The sequence below is a fragment of the Canis lupus genome, chromosome 27 (genome assembly GCF_003254725.2).
Source record: "Canis lupus dingo isolate Sandy chromosome 27, ASM325472v2, whole genome shotgun sequence".
NCBI lineage: Eukaryota > Metazoa > Chordata > Mammalia > Carnivora > Canidae > Canis > Canis lupus.
This window is the reverse complement of record NC_064269.1, coordinates 15,667,958-15,689,569: the sequence shown is the minus strand read 5'-3', so window position 1 is coordinate 15,689,569 and position 21,612 is coordinate 15,667,958. Positions and strand designations below refer to the sequence as shown.

The window sequence follows — 21,612 nt, the reverse complement described above, 5'->3', positions numbered from 1 at the left end:
GTTCTATTTTAAATTTTTAAGGTAAGAAATTGGGGACATAAATATATTTTGAAACCTATAATATTAACATAGAGTTCTTTTCCAAATCACTCTAAATAAATGATGTATTATTCCTGTCTGAAATCTTGATTTTTAAGAGGCTGAAATTGAGTTTTTCAATTGTGATGAAATGTGAGATTCCATTTTAAGGAGTTCCTTTGAATTCTCTGTATTTAAAGATTAGAGGATTTTAGCATGGCCATGTTCCTTCTCACTTTTAGTGGCTGAAGGCCTTGTCTTATTATCAAGCTTCTCAAGGACTAAAGGTAATGAACACACAGAACATCTCAGACACCTGGAAAAGTCCAAGAAAGTTATAGGAAATTAACCTGTTTGTAATCAGGAATTCTTTTTCACCCACCTCCCTTGAGGTTATCAGTCAGGGATCTAGGAGGAAATAGATGGCACACACAAGCTCGACTAATTCCAGAGGGCTTAATGAATGGACTATCTACAGAGATGTGAGCAGGGCTAGGAAAACCACAAAAGATAGGCACAGCACTGGGGCTCTGGTAACAGAGGGGGCTGTGTTGACTCCTAGGCCTGAGAGGACAAGGGTAGGGGGACAGCTATCTGGACTCACAAGGAAAAAGTGGCAAAAAGAAAAGACTGCTTTGAGAGGAACTATGCCCTCAGGTGAAGGACACAGCCAGCCTGAGGTGATCTCTCAAAGAATGATGAGAGAATACATATCCAAATGACATTCTCCTCCTGCCCTGACATCTCTTGCCAGAAATTAGAGTACAGTGTCTGTGGATCTCACAGGCCAGCCCCCTGAGGTACCAAACGGTGGAGAATAGTAGAGAGTGAACCTGAAGGGACACACAAAGTACATTCTAGTATCTTTAAGCTCCTGGAGTTTTATAAGATGCACTTAATAAGCACATGTACGGTTTGGTAAAGAAACAAAGAGAAGTGGCCAGTGTGAAAGGAAGAGTCAGGCTCAGTTGCAGATGAGGGGCATGAAATGTGACATTGTGAGTATATACTTTATAAAAATACTACATTCTCACTGAATCACAGCATACAGTGACTAAAAAGATTTAAATGAACTCTTACATAAAACTTTCCACCCTTCATAGAAAAGCATACCACCTAAAACTATCTCCTATCACGATAATAAGACATAACCATTTTTCAGCACCAAGATCTTTGCTCCTATTTAATATGTAAGGTACATCAACAACGAAAATCATTTCCTGATGATATTATTCAGTAATACTTCTTGGCAGCTAACATATAGTAAGCATTGACAAATGCCTGGCTCTGCTAAGCCCTTATTTTATTTACTGTATTCAACAAACTGTGGTTTGCCTTCTCATAATCCCTGTTTTATAGATAAGGTAATTAAGGTTTAAAGGTTCTGTAACTTGCTCAAAGCCATAGAAAGAAGTGACACAGCAGGAATGCAAAGCTTGTTAGTTTGTCCCAGAGCCTAAATTCTTCAGTGATTAGGGTTGAGGGCTTCCAACAATAACCAGATAGGGAAAAGCTAGGGAGAGGGTAGAGGGTGAGGGACTGGGAAGCCAGGGAGGGAGGGCAGGGATGAGGGATAGGCAGTGGTGGTGGGGGTTAGGGGGGACAGGGAGAGACTCAAGGGCGATAGAGAAGTTGGATCCCATTATAATCCTTACAAGTCAAGCAAGGTAGGAATTTAAATTGCAAATTATGTGGGTAGTTTGAATTTAGGAAAAAAAAAACATTTTGCTTTTTGAACAATCCCAAATATATTGACTAAAAAATATGGTCAGCTACCAATTTTTGACTAATATCCTTTCAAGAACTCAAAATATCTTACCGTGCTTACTCAGCAATTCTTTACTTATTTAAAAAGTGTGGCATCAGCGTTGAATTCAGACTAAAACTGGCGGCATCAAAGTTTTAGATTAACTTCTTTTTGTTTTGTGAAACTAAATGCTGTAACCAATATTATAGGAATGTACTGCTTAATCTGACAATAAAAGGCTAATTTAATTGTTATGGTCTTATTTTAAGGCTAATTTGCCTCCAGTCTTTCATGTGCAATGCAAAGGCAGTCAAACAGAGGGAACCCTGAAGCCTTGTTCTCTAAATGCACATAGATGAGATTTAATTTTCAAAATAATATAAAAACCTAGATGAGTTATTGAATACCAAATACTCACTAGACAAAGTTTCTTATATATTTTTTCTTTTCCCCCATTTGCCCATCCCCCCTCTCCCCTCCCCTCTGGCAACCACTAGTTTGTTGGGTGTTTTTATGGGTCTGTTCCCACTTTGTTTGTTTGTTTATTTTGTGGAGACAAAGTTCCTTAACAGTCTGCTTGAATTGAGCAGGGTTGAAGCCTAGAAAAACCACACTGTGTGAACTTTCATAATCTTTTGGTAGTCTATTATAGACTTTATTTTTTTAATATTTTATTTATTTATTCATGAGAGACACAGAAAGAGAGGCAGAGACATAGGCAGAGGGAGAAGCAGGCTCCCTTTGGGGAACCTGATGTGGGACTCGATCCTAGGACCCAGGGATCCTGATCTGAGCCAAAGGCAGATGCTCAACCACTGAGCTACCCAGGTGCCCTAGACTCTCTTATTTTGAACTGAATTTTAATTTGCTTTTATGTTGCAATATAGATACTTGCTATAAATTCTTGCAAATGACTAAAAGAGCTTAGAGATAGGTTCAAAGAATTTATTTGCATCATTTGAATTAATAATCATAAATGATGGCCCTTTAGCAGATGTAGTATCTGTGACACTCCAGGATCAGGTTTAGTGCAGAGATGAAAGAGAAAATTAGGAATGCCTAAGGAAGAGCAGACATGGGTTTATTTTCCCAATCTGCAGGCCTATGACTTGTAATACTGCCTGCTGCACCCCAAAGATTGAGCCAGACCGTCCGTCCCTAACCAAAAAGTTTCCTCTCTACTGCCTTGCCTTCCACCATACTTTTTTCTTCAGAATGCAGTTGGAATTTTGCCACTCTTTAAAACGTTATTGGATAACAAAATATTCCATAGTTAACACATTTTAAAAGAGAATTGATAGTTAAATACAAACAAAGCAAAACAAGAAGGCAGTATTATTTTGATCCTGGAATAGATCTAGGATGCTCAGGGGGAAAATTAAAAGTATATCACTAGAAACAAGAAAACAAATAAAAAAAAATTTAAATATTTAAAGAAATTTTGGTACTGGGTATTAAAATACATTACTTCAAACTCAAGCTCAGCTAGTACATTCAGTACTCTGGTTGGTACAATGAACACAATAGTTTCTTTGTATTTGGTATGTCAAGGTCTACTCTTTCAAACTTGACAGATCCTTAGTTAAAAGATAACAGATTCAAGTACTTTATAGCTATAAACCAGGTCAGTGTAGTTATGTGCATACGCTCTCTTTTCCTATGAGAATTCCTGCCTGTATAGAACATCATTGGTGCTGAAAAAATGTTCATTGATTAGATGAGTAAATAAATAAATACATAAAATAGAGTTAGTTCTATTCAAAAAAAGAAAAGCTTTTCTTTATCTACCTATACTTTAAAACATATTTTATTTATTTGACAGAGAGAGAGAGAGCAAGAGAGAGAAAGGGAAAGGGAGAAGCAGGTTCTCTGCCTAGCAGGGAGCCCGATGTGGGGTTCAACCCCAGGACCCTGGGATCCTGACCCTAGCTGACGGCAGCTGCTTAACTGATTGAACCACCCAGGCACCCCATACCTACCTATACTTTCAATGGCTTTTTGAGTGTGCATGACATCGCTACATTTAAATATTTAAATACAATCGTCTTTGAGTGACTTTGTGAAAAAAGAAATTTGAAAGATATACTTACATAGCTTAAAAATAAATATATAAAGCAATATGTTGCAAATCATTCCTTTTCTACATTCATCTAGTTTCTCCCATTCTTGCCAATATGTAACTACTATTAGATTTTTGTGTCCTTAAATAGACTTTTCTAATATATATAACCAAATATGAATATATATTTCTTTCTCAGAATTACAAAAATAGTGGCATAGGGTGCACACTATTCTTCAAAGTGATTTTTCCCTATGTTGGAGATATTTCTATATTAGTGCAAGCGATGACTGGCTTGCCATATTTCTGGTATATAGTGGGATGATCCTTAAAGTGAAAATTAATTTTTTGCAAAAAAAAAATTCATACCTTTTTATCTCCTTATTCCTCAACTTCCCTCTTATTCCCAATCATCAATTTTTAAAAATCTTGCTAATTCCTAATAAAAATATTAATCCTTCTTATGTAGAAATAATTAGTAATGAAATTTACAAATACAAAACATGTGACTCTTGTTTCAACCTGATAGGATTTTTGACAACAAAATATTCCTGCTGTATTTTGCATATGAATTTATGCCACACACTGGATAAATTTTTAATTTTTGTTACAGAAAGTGGTTGATGTTCACAAATAGAACTAAGCATATATTAATTTGTAATCAATAAGGTACAAGACTGCATTGTTTTTCCCTCTGCAGACATAATCCGCATAAGAGAGAGAGCAAACAAGTGCGCGAGTGTGTGTGTGTGAACAATACCACATTTGTGCAGGTTATCAGGAAGATATATAGTATTATTTCTACATTAGCATATACTTCTTTGTTTACTTGTTTCTTCTATTAAAGTTCTTGACAAAACTTGTATTTTACTAACCTTTATTTCTACTTTAGAACAAAGTATAAGCTTTGTACACAGAAGGTTCTCAGTAAATACTCATGCAACCAAATTAAAGTTATTTGAATTTCATGCTGTAGGGAAAAAAATCAATTTAATTTAATGAACTGACTTAGGAGATTTTTTGAATAAGATCTTGGACAGGTCTTATGATACACGGGGAAAAATTTTGTGACAGAGACTCTATGATAAAAATTTGTTGGAATGAGACACATAAAAAAATTAAAAACAAAATCACAAAAAAAGCATCAATTCTGATTTCCATAGTTATATTTTTAATAATTATATAATTGGCCTGAAGAAGGAAAAAGAGATCCATGGCATTTATATCAATGTCATAGTAAAGCAGGACTTAATGATACTAAAGAGGTTCATTAAAAATTAGAGATATATCAGCTATTTCAAGTTGATGACAAAATTTTTTGACTGAATTTTAGAATTTTTAATTTGGAGTTTTGCAGTATATAAAGGTACTCTTTAAAAACCTCATACATGATTATTTCAAGTAAGAACCTTAAATTATAAGAATGGTTTTTCAGGATCTGTTTAATTAGTTATTTATGAATATTTGTCACCAGTGTTTCCTGATATGTTACATAAATTCTTTTATTTTTTATTTTTTTTTTTTAATTTTTATTTATTTATGATAGTCACAGAGAGAGAGAGAGAGGCAGAGACATAGGCAGAGGGAGAAGCAGGCTCCATGCACCGGGAGCCTGATGTGGGATTCGATCCTGGGTCTCCAGGATCGCGCCCTGGGCCAAAGGCAGGCGCCAAACCGCTGCGCCACCCAGGGATCCCACATAAATTCTTTTAAATCTCTGTTCACATAGTTGAATCACTTTTGCAGGTTTCTACAAAACTTGGATGAGTGAAGCCATATGACTACATTTCTATTTCCTTTTTAAAAAAAATTTTTAAAGATTTTTAAAAATTTATTCATTCATGAGAGACACAGAGAGAGAGAGGCAGAGACATAGGCAGAGAGAGAAGCCGGCTCCATTCAGGGAGCCCCATGTGGGACTGGATCTTGTAACTCCAGGATCACTCCCTGAGCCAAAGGCAGACGCTTAACTGTGAACCACCCAGGCATCCCTCTTTCTATTTCTTTACTTTCTTTTCCTTCTCTGTAGAAAACCATATTTCTGTATGAAATTATTTAAAGTTAAAATATCTAAGTAAAGATAGTTTCGTAAGCAAACTTCAACCCACTTTTTTTTCCATTTTATTAATCTGAAATATGAAATTGCTTAATGATTTTTCAAAAGCTGAAGAGAAGCTTTAATTAAACATTACACTAGCTATGAAGATGATACTAATGTAAATTGTGAACTTTGGTGTTTTTTTTTTTTTTTTTTTTTTTTTTTTAATTTCTATTTTACTTATGATAGGCACACAGTGAGAGAGAGAGGCAGAGACACAGGCAGAGGGAGAAGCAGGCTCCATGCACCGGGAGCCCGACGTGGGATTCGATCCTGAATCTTCAGGATCGCGCCCTGGGCCAAAGGCAGGCGCCAAACCGCTGCGCCACCCAGGGATCCCGAACTTTGGTGTTATAGTCAAGAAATTTAGATTTCATTTCTGTCTTCCTAACAGAAATGTTGGGAAGATAGCAATACCTAGGACACTATGTGGCTCAATATTCCAGTTATAAAGAAATGCCATTTGGCCAGAATAATTCAATATGTATTTTATTATCTACCTACTTCCTTTTGTATCCAGAATATTGAAATGAAAATGTCTATAGATGTATTCAGAATAAAGGCACCTCCAAAGATGGCCACATACTAATTTCTAGAGTCTGTGAATATGTTACCTACATGGCAAGGGACTTTGCAGTTATGATTAAAATTATGAACTTTGAGATGGGGAAATTATCCTAGTTTACCCACATGGGCCCAAGAACATGTTTCAAAACAATTTTTTGCATCCCTATAACTTTAGAACATGCCAAACCCATAGTAGGCACTTAGCAAATATTCGTTAAATGAATAAAAGAAGGAATAATATAAGATTGAGGAATCCAAAAAGAAATAACCTAATAATTAATTAATTATTATCTGTATTTGTAGAATTCTAGGAGGTGTCAGACTTTTTAAAACAGTAAAACTATCACTGCTCACCATTTTTTTCCCTCTAGGAATATAAGTAATAAGGTTAAAAACACTATGAAATCAAGAGCCCCAATGTACCTTTGAAATGTGATCCAGTTCGAAAATTTCTCCTTTGTTCCCTATAAATGTCACAATGGAAACCATGAAATAAAAACCTAACAATGGAAAATTTATGATGATGCAATTCAACAAACTGGAAGTAGAAAACTTTAAGTTATCTTATCCATATAATTTACAGTGAAATATAATGAATCCAAATACGGATTTTAATTAGTAAAAAATTGATGGGGGAAAATAAAATATGAATTACTTTGAATTAAGATATAATTTTCTTATTTTAAAAATAACCCCTGTTCTATTAAAAACTGCTACATTTTAAGCTTATAAATTTCGGTAAAATTTGGACAAAAGATGGTAAATACATAAAGATGACCTGGTGGTAACAAATTAAATGAATTTACTGAAAAACCAAGAAATCAGGGGTGCCTGGGTGGTTCAGTTGGCTAACCATCCCACTCTTAATTTCTGCTCAGGTCATGATCTCGGGGTCATGAGATCAAGCCCCATGTTGGGCTCCAAGCCGAGTGTTGAACCTGCATAAAATTTTCTCTCTTTCCTTCTGCTCCTCTTCCCAAGCTCATGCTCTCTCTTAAAACAAAAAACAAAACAACCAAAAAACAAATCAAAATAATTCTGCAATCTAACCTAAGTGACCAGTTCTTAAGTTCCAATTCCATAATACTATCCTTGACACATAATCTCAAATAAAACAGAATTATGTAACAAAGAACAGAACAACTTTTAGTATGACAAAATTTATGCCTTATTCAAATGTACAACAATAAAAGAATGGTTTGGTAAATAGATCATATATTTAAACATCAGGCACTAAAACAAATGTAGCATGAAAGAAAATTAGTGTGGAAATTTTTAAACTTAGTTTGATCTCAACAATTTTAAAACATGCATAGGAAAAATTTGGAAAGCTATATGCCATAATATTATACGTAATTGGTAGCATTGCAAAGTATTTTAATTTTGTACTGCTTTTTACTGTTTTCCAAATTTTCATTATTAAAGTTATTATTTTATATTCACAGAAAGCATTTTGTAATGTAAAAGAAAAATTCTAATATAAATGATCACTTCTGATCATTTAACATTTCAAATTCTGTAATCATGTCTGTTCCATTAAAGCCTCTGTAGGAATAGGAATGAGCTGTTTTAGACTTAACCAAGGGCTTTTCAAAATAGCGCCAAGGTACATTTTAGGTTTGATCTGAGGAACAGAATTTTCTTAAATAATACAAGTCAATATTAACCATGAGGAGACAGGTTACAAATAAACATTTTATGAGAAAAGAACTTCTTTTTGGTTAACTTAAAGAGCTATTTTATTGACATAATCACTAATACTGTGTTAGGTGCCTGAATTATCATGCATGTAATCAAATCCTACCTTTGCAGGTTAGCACATAAATTCCATAACTTCATAAAGTTACTCCAATAAGCTGAGTGATAATTAGTTTTATATACCACTGCAGGTCAAATAAAAACCAATATATTGGTGAAATTATTACTTACTGTGGTAGCACAATGAATATCTTTCCACACTGTGGCTTCCCTGGAGAGATCAGAGACTTCAAACAAATTATCAAGAATCACTTCCCCAATCATGTCATGTCTAGAAAATCTGTCAAAATCATAAACACTGAAATGTAGTTTTCGGTTGCTGAGTTGATCATATGCTACAGGAAACTGAAAAGTTTCATCAAATAGAGGATTTAAAGTCTTTCTGTGTACACGGGTCTGAAATTTCTTTTTCCTATCTGGAAGAAGATACATCTTCACGTAAGGGTCAGACGTGCCTGTGAAGTCTTTAGCAGGGAGGTCTAAGGCTTTGATAATTTTAACAACTAGAAGTTCATTTTCATAGTCATATTGGAGGGTGAAGTTAAGTTTCCCGCAGGTTTTGATATCTTCTTGCCTGTTGCCTTCAGAATCAACTGATTTCTGTTTGTAGAGCTCTGGTTTTATCCTTCCAATGCTTGTTGTTGTTTCTCCTCTTTGTAAAACAGGTTCTGTGCCCATGCTAAAATCAACACTGGAAACCTGCATTTGCCTTGGTAGGTGTCTCCTGAAGGAATTGTGGCTGTACATACACACACACACACACATACACACACACGCAGAAAATAATTTAGGAAGATCATTTTGTTGACATTATTCAGTGGCATATAAACTGTCCCCTCACCCCCAAGATAATGAAAGCACTGCATTTGTATTAATAGACAGACAGATACACACACACACACACACACACACACAACTACTTTTGAAAAACCAGAAATGCAATATTCAAAGGAATAGGATTCTAAAATGATAGAAATACCTGAAACTCATGAATGTACATTTTTATTAGCTTTTGGAATTTTGTACTCTAAATCACAGGCACATAATTACTATACAATTGTAAAAAAATAGGATTACCAACAAAATTTAGTATTCCACAAAATACCATGAATCATCAGTCATCTTGTTATATGTATCTGTAATCTTATGTAGACAAATCATTGAGATGGCTGGTTTCTCTCTATCTGGATATTTGTGTCTCATGGATCTCATGTTTTACTGACTACACCATTGCAATAAAAAACAGAAGTCTACCTATTCTTATACTATGTTAAGTATTTCTAATACTTAAGACAAAGAAATGAATATTTACTTGTAGAAAGAATATGGTGACAGCCAAAATGAGTACATTTTTCTTTTTTCAACATGGAATGGGCTTCAGAAATTCTGAGGATTAAAAAATGTAGAATTTTAGAATTTGGGGCCAAAATAATAGAGTGTTTTAGAATTCAAACTGACTTTCCTATTATCAGTTACTATTCATCTAGTCAACGTTTCCAGGGCATTAGCTGTACCAACTAACCAGTGCCTTGTAAATGTGACCTGCACTAAGATCTGCTTCTCTTCTACTTCCTCTGTGATTTCTGGCAGGAGCTGTGTCAACTTATAGGTCTACTCAATGCTTAGTCCCACGTCTTTTGTTCTTTAATTTCCTTGGTCTCTCCATCAGACTAATCATTTCTTGGACTATAACTATAATATAGTGGTTCCCTATACTATATTTCCCACTACTATAGTATAGTACTACTATATCCATAGTATATCCTGGGGGGTTCCCACTACTATAATATAGTGGTTCCCTGCATGGATCTCCGACATATAAACTTCTAGTTCCATATTTCTATATCTATAAGGGAGATTTCTAAATGAATATACTAATTTTGCCCCAAACTCAAGCAAAGTCATTAATTTTTGCCTTCTATGTCTAAACTGGCGCTCCCTTCCACAATCTCAGAAAATAGCTCTAACATTTTTATCAGCCACTTATGCTTGGACTCCTACAGTATGCTTTGAATCACCTTTACTTTATTCATGAGGTTTACTCAATTTGCTAAACCTGTTGATGTTTGCTTTGAAACATCCCATATACTTGTCCATTAATTCTCATTTCCATTGCTACTCAGTCCAGATCCTCATCACCTTATACTTGGCTTTCCAGATAGTCTTTGGCTGGTTTTGCTTCTTTTAGTGCTCCCTTATACTTAATATCTATCTAGCACTTACTTCAAAACCTGTACTCATTTCTGTTATTACATCAGGTCTACATTTCTTACAGCAAGCACTAAGTAATACCGAGGACATTGCTTAACTAATACTTGGTTCATTGACGCACACATAAGGACTGATTTAAGAAGGATAAAAAAATTGATAACCGGGAGTAAGATATTTAGCCATGGTACCATTTGAGAAGAGTTCAAGGAGCTGAAGATGTTGAAACTAGAAAGGACAGGAAGTCTGCCTTCTAATTTCTGAAGGACCATCATTACAGAATTAATAAGAATCTCAGTGGAAGTTACAATAGACTTCAGCTTAATATAAGAGAACATTAAAAAATATCTAGAGCTATCCAAAATGGGGAAGTAACGAACTTCCACAAACACAAAGTATAGAAACAAAGGTTAGATGTTGAAGGAAAGTTTTCTGCCTCAGGTGAGGTGCTAGACTTCTAAGTATTTTCTTTCTTTCTTTTTTTTTTTTCCTTTAAAGATTTTATTTATTTATTCATGAGAAACACAAAGAGAGAGGCAGAGACATAGGCAGAGGGAGAAGCAGGCTTCCTGCGGGGAGTCTGATGCAGTAATCAATGCCAGGATCCTAGGATCACGATCTGAGCCAAAGGCCAATGCTCAACCACTGGGCCACCCAGGTGTCCCGTAAGTGTTTTTATTTATTTATTTATTTATTTATTTATTTATTTATTTATTTATTTATAATTTTTATTTATTTATGATAGTCAGAGAGAGAGAGAGAGAGAGAGAGAGAGGCAGAGACACAGGCAGAGGGAGAAGCAGGCTCCATGCACCGGGAGCCCGATGTGGGATTCAATCCCGGGTCTCCAGGATCGCGCCCGGGGCCAAAGGCAGGCGCCAAACTGCTGCGCCACCCAGGGATCCCGCCTAAGTGTTTTTAACACTTAATTTCTGATTTGCTATCATTCTGTGATTCTTTAATAATTTTATTCAAGATATCATATGTGTACTAATAAAATAATTTTATTAGGTAAATTTAAATTATGTAAAATCAGAATTATAGTCTGAGGTGTTCCAATTCTCTCACATTGAATTAGCTTATTTTCTATTAATGGGACTGAAATACTAAACAACTTTTTTTGGTGTGTGGCACTTTCCATATGCTTTTTTTTTGTTATTGTTTCAGATTTTTTATTTATATTCTAGTTAGTTAACATACAGTGTAATATTGTTCTCAGGAGCAGAATTTAATGATTCATCACTTATGCATAACACTCAGTACTCATCACAAGTGCCCTTAATACCCTCCTCCCCTCCAGCAACTTTCCGTTTGTTCTCTATAGTTAAGAGTCTCTTAAGGTTTGCCACTTTTTTTTTTTTTTTTTGCTTCCTTCCCCTATGTTCATCTGTTTTGTTTCTTAAATCCCACATATAAGTGAAATCATATGGTATTTGTCTTTCTCTGACTTATTTTGCTTAGCGTAAGAGATTCTAGCTCTATCCATGTCATGGCAAAAGGCAATATTTCATTCTTTTTCATGGCTGAGTAACATTCCATTATATTTATATACCATATCTTTATTCATCCATCAGCTGATAGTCATTTGGGCTCTTTCTATAATTTGGCTATTGTTGATAATGCTGCTATAAATATCAGGGTTAATGTACCCCTCTGAATCAGTATTTTTGATCCTTTGGATAAATACTTAGTAGTGTAATTTCTGGGTAGGATAGCTCTATTTTTAACTTTTTGAGGAACCTACATACTGTTTTCCACAGTGGCTGCACCAATTGGCTTTCCTACCAACAGTGTAAGAGGGTTCCCCTTTCTCCACATCCTCACCAACATCTATTGTTTCCAGAGTTGTTCATTTTAGCCATCCTGACAGGTGCAAGGTGGTATCTCATCATAGTTTTGATTTGTAGCTCCCTGATGATGAGTAACATTGAACATCTTTTCATGTGTCTGTTAGTCATCTGTATGTCTTCTTTGGAAAAATGACTGTTCATATCTTTTGCCCATTTCTTAACTGAATTATTTGTTTTTGGGGAGTGTTGAGTTTGGTAATTATTTATAGATTTTGGATACTAACCCTTTATTAAATATGTCATTTGCAAATATCTTCTCCCACTCTGAAGGTTGCCTTTTAGTTTTGTTAATTGTTTCCTTCACTGTGCAGAAACTTTTTATCTTGATGAAGTCCCAATAGTTCATTTTTGCTTTTGTTTCCCTTGCCTCCAGATATATATCTAGCAAGAAATTGCTATGGTTGATATCAAAGAGGTTACTGCCTGTTTTCCCCTGGGATTTTGATGGTTTCCTATCTCTTCCATTTTTGAATATATTTTTGTGTATGGTGCAAGAAAGTGGTCAATTTCATTCTTCTGCATGTGGCCCAGTTTTCCCAACACCAGTTGTTGAAGAACAGTCTTTTTTCCATTGGATATACTTTCCTGCCTTGTCAAAGATTAGTTAACCATAGAGTTGAGAGTCCATCTCTGGGTTTCTATTCTGTTTCCTTGATATATGTGTCTCTTTTTGTGCCAGTACCATACTGTCTTAATCACTATAGCTTTGTAATATTGCTTAAGTCTGGAATTGTGATGACTCCAGCTTTGCTTTTCTTTTTCAAGATTGCTTTGGCTATTCAGGGTCTTTTGTGTTTATATAACTTCCATGTAAGTTTTAGGTTTGTTTGTTCTAGCTCTGTGGAAAATGCTGGTGCTTTTTTGATAGGGATTGCATTAAATGTGTAAATTGCTTTGGGTAATATAGACATTTTAACAATATTTGTTAAATATGAGCATGGAATATTTTTTCATTTCTTTATGTCTTCCTCAATTTATTTCATAAGTATTTTATAGTTTTCAGAGTACAGTTACTTTACCTCTTTGGTTATGTTTATTCCTAGGGCCTTATGGTTTTTGGTATAATTGTAAATGGGATTGATTCCTTGATTTCTCTTTCTGCTGCTTCATTATTCATGCATAGAAATGCAACAGATTTCTGTACATTGATTTTGTATCCTGTGACTTTACTGAATTTGTGTATCAGTTCTAGCAATTTTTTGGTGGAGGCCTTTGGGTTTTCTACCTAGAGTATCATGTTATCTGTGAATAGTGAAAGTTTGACTTCTTCCATGATAATTTGGATACCTTTTCTTTTTGTTGTCTGATTGCTGAGGCTAGGACACTAAACAACTATTTAAATATCATAAAAATGGTACAGCTAATACCATTCTAATTTTTGCTATTTTTTAGCACTAATTTGATAATGAAGTATCATTTATTTCTTTAAGTCTGTATATCTATCCTTGATATACAGGATCAGGGGCTTAAATTAGAGATAGGCAATCATTAGAGAATATGTAGGAAAATAAGAAGAATTTTAAAAGGAATATAACTTTAAACCAACCATAGTACAGATCTCACTCCTTCACTTGCCGGTTGCCTGATTCTGGGCAGGGCATCTTAGGGCTTCTATCTGGAAAATGAGGGTAATAGTATTACCCATGCTATATGTTGTGATGCAAATTATGTGAAATGATGCATGCCCTTTGCTGGGTACATACTACATACTCAACAAAGCTTTTAATGACAATAAAAATGATATAAGTTTTTAAAAATTATAAAGGAATATAAGTATATTTTTTTGAATTATAATTCAAAACATATGCTGGGGTATAGTATAATTTAGTTCTATATTCAGTGTACCTAAGAGATTTAGGATATTTTGTTAAATAATGTAATATTTCTGCCTGAGTCACCTTTACTTATGTAATGATTTTTTAAGAAAAAATTTATAAATAAAATCCCTCCAAAGTAAATTCCTTATTTTTTATAGATTCCATTCACACTTATACTTTTCAATATAATAAAATTTTAATCTTCTATTGTCTCTCTAAAAATCAGCAATTTCTTTCTTATGTCTGAATATAATTGTACAGCTGTAAAGCCCCTCCAGCAGGAATCAAAGAGTAGTAATGTTTTTGTTCTAGTAAGCCAGTGCCCTAATTATAGGGTAAATAGTATATCTTCTAAGTCATAGTTAAGCTAGTCAGTTAAGAGAAGCTTTAATTATTACAATGCTAAACTATTACCGTGACAAAATGGATCTTTTTCTTCTTGCTTCCCCCTGCCCCGCCCCCTTTCTTTTTCTCTTTTGGAATGACATGGTAAGTGGCTAGTCTCACACAGATATCCAACCAATCAAAGTATAGGCCACTTGTCTATTATTGATCTCATTCTTATCCTTCAAACCTGGGAGGGCATCACCAAAGTACTTTTCCAGATAGAGAAGGAAAAACTTTCCCTACCTTACCTGGAACATCTAACCGTATCTACATAGAGTCAAAATTCCTCAATGCCATAAGAATAACATGCATTAACATGGTGATTTTTAAATATTACCAATAGGTCCTTTCCTTCAAACCAAATCAGAAGCCAGAAGTTGAGTATGTAAAGACAGAGCTCCTCTAGTTGTTGTGTGGGTACAGTCCTGGAATCCCACTGGAAACCAAACCAACATTTCCCTACTACCCAGAAGAAGATGCTTAAAGATCAGAACATTGAGATGAAGCAGGAAACATGTTGGCTTGGAATCAGACAGTTTGAGCCCAGCTTCCCTATGAAGTGAAAGCAACTTTGGACAAGTCACTTAACCTGTTTGAGCTTTACTCTCCTTATCTATAATATGAATACTTCACAGTGTGAAGGAAGATCAAATGAGATATTAGATGAGACGACTATGAAAATTAGAACTTCTCATACTGATAATAGTTAGAATCATTAGAATTCAAGACACAAAGGAGTTGAAGCGCAAATGCCATAATGAACGCTCTGGTTCTGACAACTGCAAGCCTAGGGTTGCTGTTTGGGGATGCACAGGTGGCACAAAGTCATTCCTGTATGAGCATGTCCTGCGCCACAGCCCTGGATAACTCTACCCTCTAATCAACTCACTTCTTAGCATCTAGCAGTTGTCTCTTTCTTATTCTCCTACTCTTAACTGCAGTGTCTTTACCGTCTGTTAAGTTTACCTTAGATATTGCTTGAGAATTCAGAGAGGAAAAGCAAAAATATATATAGCAGCATTTTATTGATTTATTCAATATATTTATAAGGACTTCATCTCTCCCTGATTTTGTTAGTACTGAACTTTGTATCCAAAACTATCAGCATATATTAAAAGTTATACCCCATCTCATAGTTAAGAAGGCCTAACTAGTAAGACTAAATCAAGTTTGTGGTAAACTAAGTTTTCATCTTTATTTGTTTCCTGTTTTCTTCTATTCAATTAGAAACAAAGAGAAGAGTGATTCATTCAATACACAAAAATCTCAGCAAACAAAAACCCACACAAAACCAAAACCAAACCAAATCAGGCAAAGCACTCCATATATGAAGGCAGACTAAATTGCATAATATGTCACAATGAGTTTTTTAAAATAAAAACTGGGCATCAGTAAAATTTTCTATATCCTTAATCTTTTCTTTGAATGTTCTTCTCACCTTATTCCTCCGTAGAAACATGGCTCTTGTCTAAGGACATGGGTTCTGCTGCGCCCCTCTCATGTGGTGGCTGATATGTTCCCCACAGTCCTTGTTTCACTAGCCTGGAGGTGGGGCAGTCATACAATCCTCTCACTCCCCATTGTCACTTTGGCTCCATTCCCCCTTTATCGACCTCTCCCAGCCCTAAAGCTGAAGTCAGCAAGTCACGTCCCCATTATTACCTATTGTTAATCATCTATTGATTACTAAATCACTCCCTTTAAAGTCTTCATTATTTTCATTTCCTGGTTCACTAATACTTTTTAACAATGTTTTGGTCTAATTTCTAGCAGTGTATATGTTTCTCCCCAACTTGTGGCCCCTAGGTTCTTTGAATTCCCCTCCTGCAATGATGTTCTTTACTTACTGAAATCACTACCATGTACATAGATTTTTGTCATCATTAGCTGCAAACTTGCCACAACCCCAATGTCATGCATTCCTCTCACTGATCAAAATCTCATATCTTTCTAGCTCAGACCCTCTGATACCCCAACTCTGACAACCTTTCCAACTTACCAGGACTCTAATCTATGACTGTACCACCATTTCATAGTCCCTACTTCCCTGATATCATTTCCCTCTCATTATCCAGTTTTAATTCCATGGCTAATTAGTAGAGTCACTCTCAGGCACATCTCCAATGCCTGTTTTCTCGGCCTTCTTAGTTGCAGGACAAAACTGCAGCTCTGGATGAATTCAAGCCTCCATCATCTCTACACCTGTACACATGCAAGGGATTGCAATTAGAGAAAAACACAAAATAATTCTCACTGCTCCACTTTAAATTCATGACCACATTCCTCATGTAAACCCTAATGTAGCACAGCAATTTCTTCTCCCTCTCAATCTCCTAGATTTTCAAGAAGACTATATCACACCTTCTACCTTCCTACAAACCTCCATCACCTTCTTCCTCATTCTAAGTCTCAATTAATGACCTAACTTTCCGTTTCACTTGGAAAAATTGAAGCAAAGAGCAGACCTTCCACAGGCACCATCTCGTCAACCCTCTTAGCAACATCTGTAACCCATATATTTTGCCTTAAATACAGTCCCTCCACTTACATAGTAAATCCCATTTTCTTTCATGTCACCTTCCAGAATATTCCCTCTGATTCTTGCATTATTAATCCTCCCTCTGTTGGATCACTACTATCAGCATAAAAGCACACTGTTGTTTCTCCTATCTTAAAGGGAACTTCATCTCTCTGTACTACTGTTTCTCTGACATATTTATAACAAAACTCCTTGAAAGAGTTGAGGACAATCTGTTTACTATCCAATGTATTTCTTTCTATTCTATTTAAACATACTCTAATTACTTTACACGTGCTCAACTCCATCACAACCACTCTTGAAAATATGAACAGTGTCTTCTCCACATTGCTAAACTCACAGGGAAATTCCCACCCTTACTAGAGTAAGGGTATACTTGATACAAGTATATCCCAGACAACTTTACTAGAGTCACTTAACAGTTAATCTCTGCTGTTTATTTACATACAATTTCACTTGGCTCCCAAGTTATACCCTCCTGGATTTTCTCCTAGTTTACTAGTCTCTATTTCTCAGTCTACTATGCTATTCCTGATGTCTGCAAACAGTGTATTGAAATCACTTGTTTGCATATCAGTCTTCCATTCCTCAACCCTTTTGCTAGATTGTGGTCTTTATAATGGCAGAGACTAAGTATTATTCATCTTTTCATGAATTTCATATAACATATACTGGGATTCAGGAAGTTTGTTGGAGTCTGCATTAAAATAATTTACCCTAGGGGCACCTGAGTGGTGCAGTCCATTAAGCATCCAGCTCTAGGTTTTGGCTCAAGTCCTGCTCTTATGGTCTTGAGATCCAGCCCCATGTCGGGGTTCTGCACTGAGCATGGAGCCCACTTAGGATTCTCTCTCCCTCTCCCTCTGTCCCTCCCACTCATGCTCACTCTAAAAAAAAAAAAAAAACCTTAAAAAAAAATCATATACCCTAATACTCCTGTGAGTAATGAAATCAAACGTCTCAAGAATGATTTGTATTATAAAAGAGGGCCTAATCAATTTATAATTAGTGTTTGTAAAGAGGAGATGATATTTATCAGTACCAGAAAACAAACTCTCCAAGTTTGAATTTATTTTATAAAGTTCTGTCTCTGACCTTGGTTCAAAGGGCCATCCAATTTCAGAAAAGAAGTTGCTATATTTATTGAATACATATGTTTCATGAAATGGCTTATTTAACTAACACCTGCACAGCATGTTTCATGAAATTTTAATTCAAAGAGATGGATCTTAGGTCCTCTCACAGCTTTAGGCAAGTGTGGCTTCTTGATATCCTAGCTAGGTATATATCTTTTAAACTCTTCCTTTGTGTAACATCTTGCTTTCCACTCCTTACAATGCCCTAGAATGGATAATTGCAATTTTTGCTATCTTTGGAGAGGAATTTAATTTTTAAAAATCTCAAAAAATTAAAAAAATTTTTTAAAAATCTCTTAAAACTATATACTTCAGTATTTTTACATAATTCTTTCATATTTATTATGTGATGATTTTAAAAATTACTTTTCTAGGCAACCATAGCTAATTGTAAATTCATGAGCACCTGTAAGTCAGTGATTTCTTACCATGAACATTTTCCCGCTTCTGTTCAATTGGCACTGCCATTAGGTTTCCTAATTATTTTTTTAGTAGGTACTTAGAATCCTCTATCACAGCAGCTAACCTATATAATTTCTCATCCTCAACAAATTGTTTTGCCACTTATTATTCACCTCTTCTCTGCACCATTCATGGATGCAAGAAAATTGGTCCTAATACTCATCCTGGGAGTATAGCATCATTAACCTCTTTCTAGTATGGGCAATTTATCTCACTACCTGATGCTGCAGGTAGGAGCAAAGTGAAGTGGAGAGATGACCAATCAGTCAAAAGCACCACCTGATGCTTATTATGTACCTACACAGTGATAGAAATTAGGAATGCATAAAAGTTGGCTACACAATCTTGTTCTCTGAGAACTTAGCAATGAGTTTGGCAAATAGCTAGAGCTCAATATTAAGACAATAAATAATTGCTAGATTGTAACTATGTCTTTAAAAAAGAATAATAGCTTATAATTGGGCAGAAATAGTAGACTCTAGATACATTTTTCCTTAAACATCTTATAGAAGAAAAAGAGGTGCCATTCCAGATGTGGAAAGCAATATAAGCAAAAGCACAGAGGCAGAGAGGTGAGGTCTACAGGAGGATAGTAAAAAGACCAAGCACTCCTCTCATGGGCAATCATAAAATATCCATTTGGATAGAAATGATGAGGTCACCAAATTTGTTTATTGAATTTCTTAAACCAACAAACATAGGCTGAGTTCCTACAGTACTTTGTCTAGGTGTCAAGAGCAGTACTGATGTGAATTTGGCAGATTTTCTGCCTAAAAAAGCAGCACAGAGCTATATATTTGGAGAATATGGAATAAAAAATGCTTGAGTGGTAGCTTGGTGGCATCAGATTGTAATTGTTTGAAAGGCACTTTAAAAAGATTTAGACTACACCTGTAATGACTGAAGTGTCACAATGCTTTTTTAAGGGATCTTAGATTCTTCCTTTACAAGTTCCCTCAGGCTTTTGTTCTTGGTTGTTGTTTGCTATTTCCCAATTTTTATCATGCCTTCATTATTATATTAGTTTCTAAATAGATATCTTTTTCTTTAGTCTATCCTATAAACTGTTGCAAAATTAATTTTCCTAAAACACAGCTCTTTTATCCAAGGGACTCTTCCATGGCAAATATTTTTAGGAGGACAGACCTTGAACATCCCGGCCATGATTTCAAGACCTCCTTTTTACTTTGATTCCTGCTGACTTCCTCTTCTTCCTTTACTCCTCTACTGAACTCTGTTTACTGATCAAGTTAACTTACCTGCTATTAGCATGGAAACATTTCCTATTCTATGTCTTTTTACATAAAATGTTTTCATCTGGGATGCACACCTTCTTCCAGTTGCCATTCATGTGAATTCTTAGTTTCTTTTAGCCTCTATGTAATGGCCTTTCTCCATGCTGGAAATAATTTTTCTGTTCTCAGAATTCCACATTCTCCATCACAGTTTGCACTTGCAATTCCTTTTATTGAAGTCAGTCTTATATGTTTTATCTTTGCATAATGTTAAATGTTTTTCCAACTCCCTTGGATTTGCAGAATAGATGGAGTGTGCATAATACTTGATGATACCCATTAGTAAATATCTACTGAATAAAACTACTGAATGAATGAACAATCAATTAAGATAAACTAGAAGATTGTTAGTAATGAAGAAACAACACAGCTGCTGCCTGGCCATTTGGCTGCTGGCAGGTTGATGGGGTCAAATGTCCAGGCACTTGAAAAGGAAGGCGAGAACTTGGAAAATGTGCCAGTTTCCAGCAGTGCTGTTAACTTCGGGACCAATCAAAATGTTAGAAGTTATAGAGACAAATAAAGCTTAAAGAGGAAGATGTTTGTTCTATCTGAGCCAAGTCAAAGGGAGTCCTAACAGTAGACTGGAGTGAGCACAGCCTAATAAGGTGATGAAATGAAGCCTTCAGGTTAAATTCATTGTGTGTGTGTGTGTGTGTGTGTGTGTGTGTGTGTGGTTTGACTTTACTACATTTCAATGACAAGTTAGGATTTGAGTCTGATTTATGATAATGTACCCTTGATCTCTGTATTCAAGTGGGCTGCATAATGAATTTAGCAATTTCTTCCTCTTTCCATATAAAGGTAATTTCTAATATGATGAAATAATTAATGTAGATGAGGGGTTTTGAGAACTAAGTATAATCAAGTTTTCTGCAAGGAATTCATCTAAAGGCCAAAGAGATTAAAATCATGACTCTAGTCATTCACAATAACCACTTATAATTTTAGATTTCTGAGTAGAATGAGCAGGAAGATGCTCTCATTTTTCAATCTCCAAACTATCTGTCCTCAGCAGACTTTGTAACCAACATCTTTGATTGCAGAAAACTATATCCTCTTGGCTTTCATGCTTAAAATGTGAAGCCATTAATCTGGATAAATTTGAATTCTAACTTTTGCCAGCTGCATGACTTCAGGCAAATTCTTAAATCTCTCTGGGCTTGAGTTAACTCACAAGTAATGGGAATAATTAATAATACTTACTTCATGCAGGTTGGCAGAGGATTAGCAGGAAGGGTGCCTGGCATAGTGGCTAAATTGCAAGTGCTCAAATATAATTCTTTCTTTCTTCCTTCCCTAGCCACTCATATAAAAAAGGAAATTCAAAGAGGCAGATGAAATTATATCAAAGTTCTAACAAAACTTTGAATTTGTATTCTACTTTTTTCTTTTAGAAAATATGAGATATGTATAATTCAATCTTCATGTTTTAAGTTTGAGAGAGAAACTTATGTCCTCATGTAGGGTACACTTATTAATTAAAACAGTTGAATAATTCTGAGTGCAGGCTGACTGAGGTGCATAGCTGCTGCTAATATTTAAGAAATGTTTTGCAAATTAATTGAACATTTTTACCCTAAAATTTCTAAGTGTCTTTAAGGCTTTATTAAATATCATATTTAACTACAGTTGCCAGTGATGATAGCAGTGATAATCAAATAGCCACAT

The 21,612-nt window shown here is 35.2% G+C and overlaps 1 protein-coding gene across 1 annotated transcript in view; it reads right to left on the bottom strand.

Moving 5' to 3' along the window:
- Positions 1 to 21,612, bottom strand: part of SYT10 (synaptotagmin 10) — a 67,679-nt gene that overhangs the window by 26,836 nt on the left and 19,231 nt on the right. Inside the window, exon 3 of the mRNA XM_025455578.3 lies at positions 8,419 to 8,986. Coding sequence (XP_025311363.1) covers positions 8,419 to 8,986 — 568 coding nt within the window. The remainder of the gene's footprint in view (positions 1 to 8,418; positions 8,987 to 21,612) is intronic.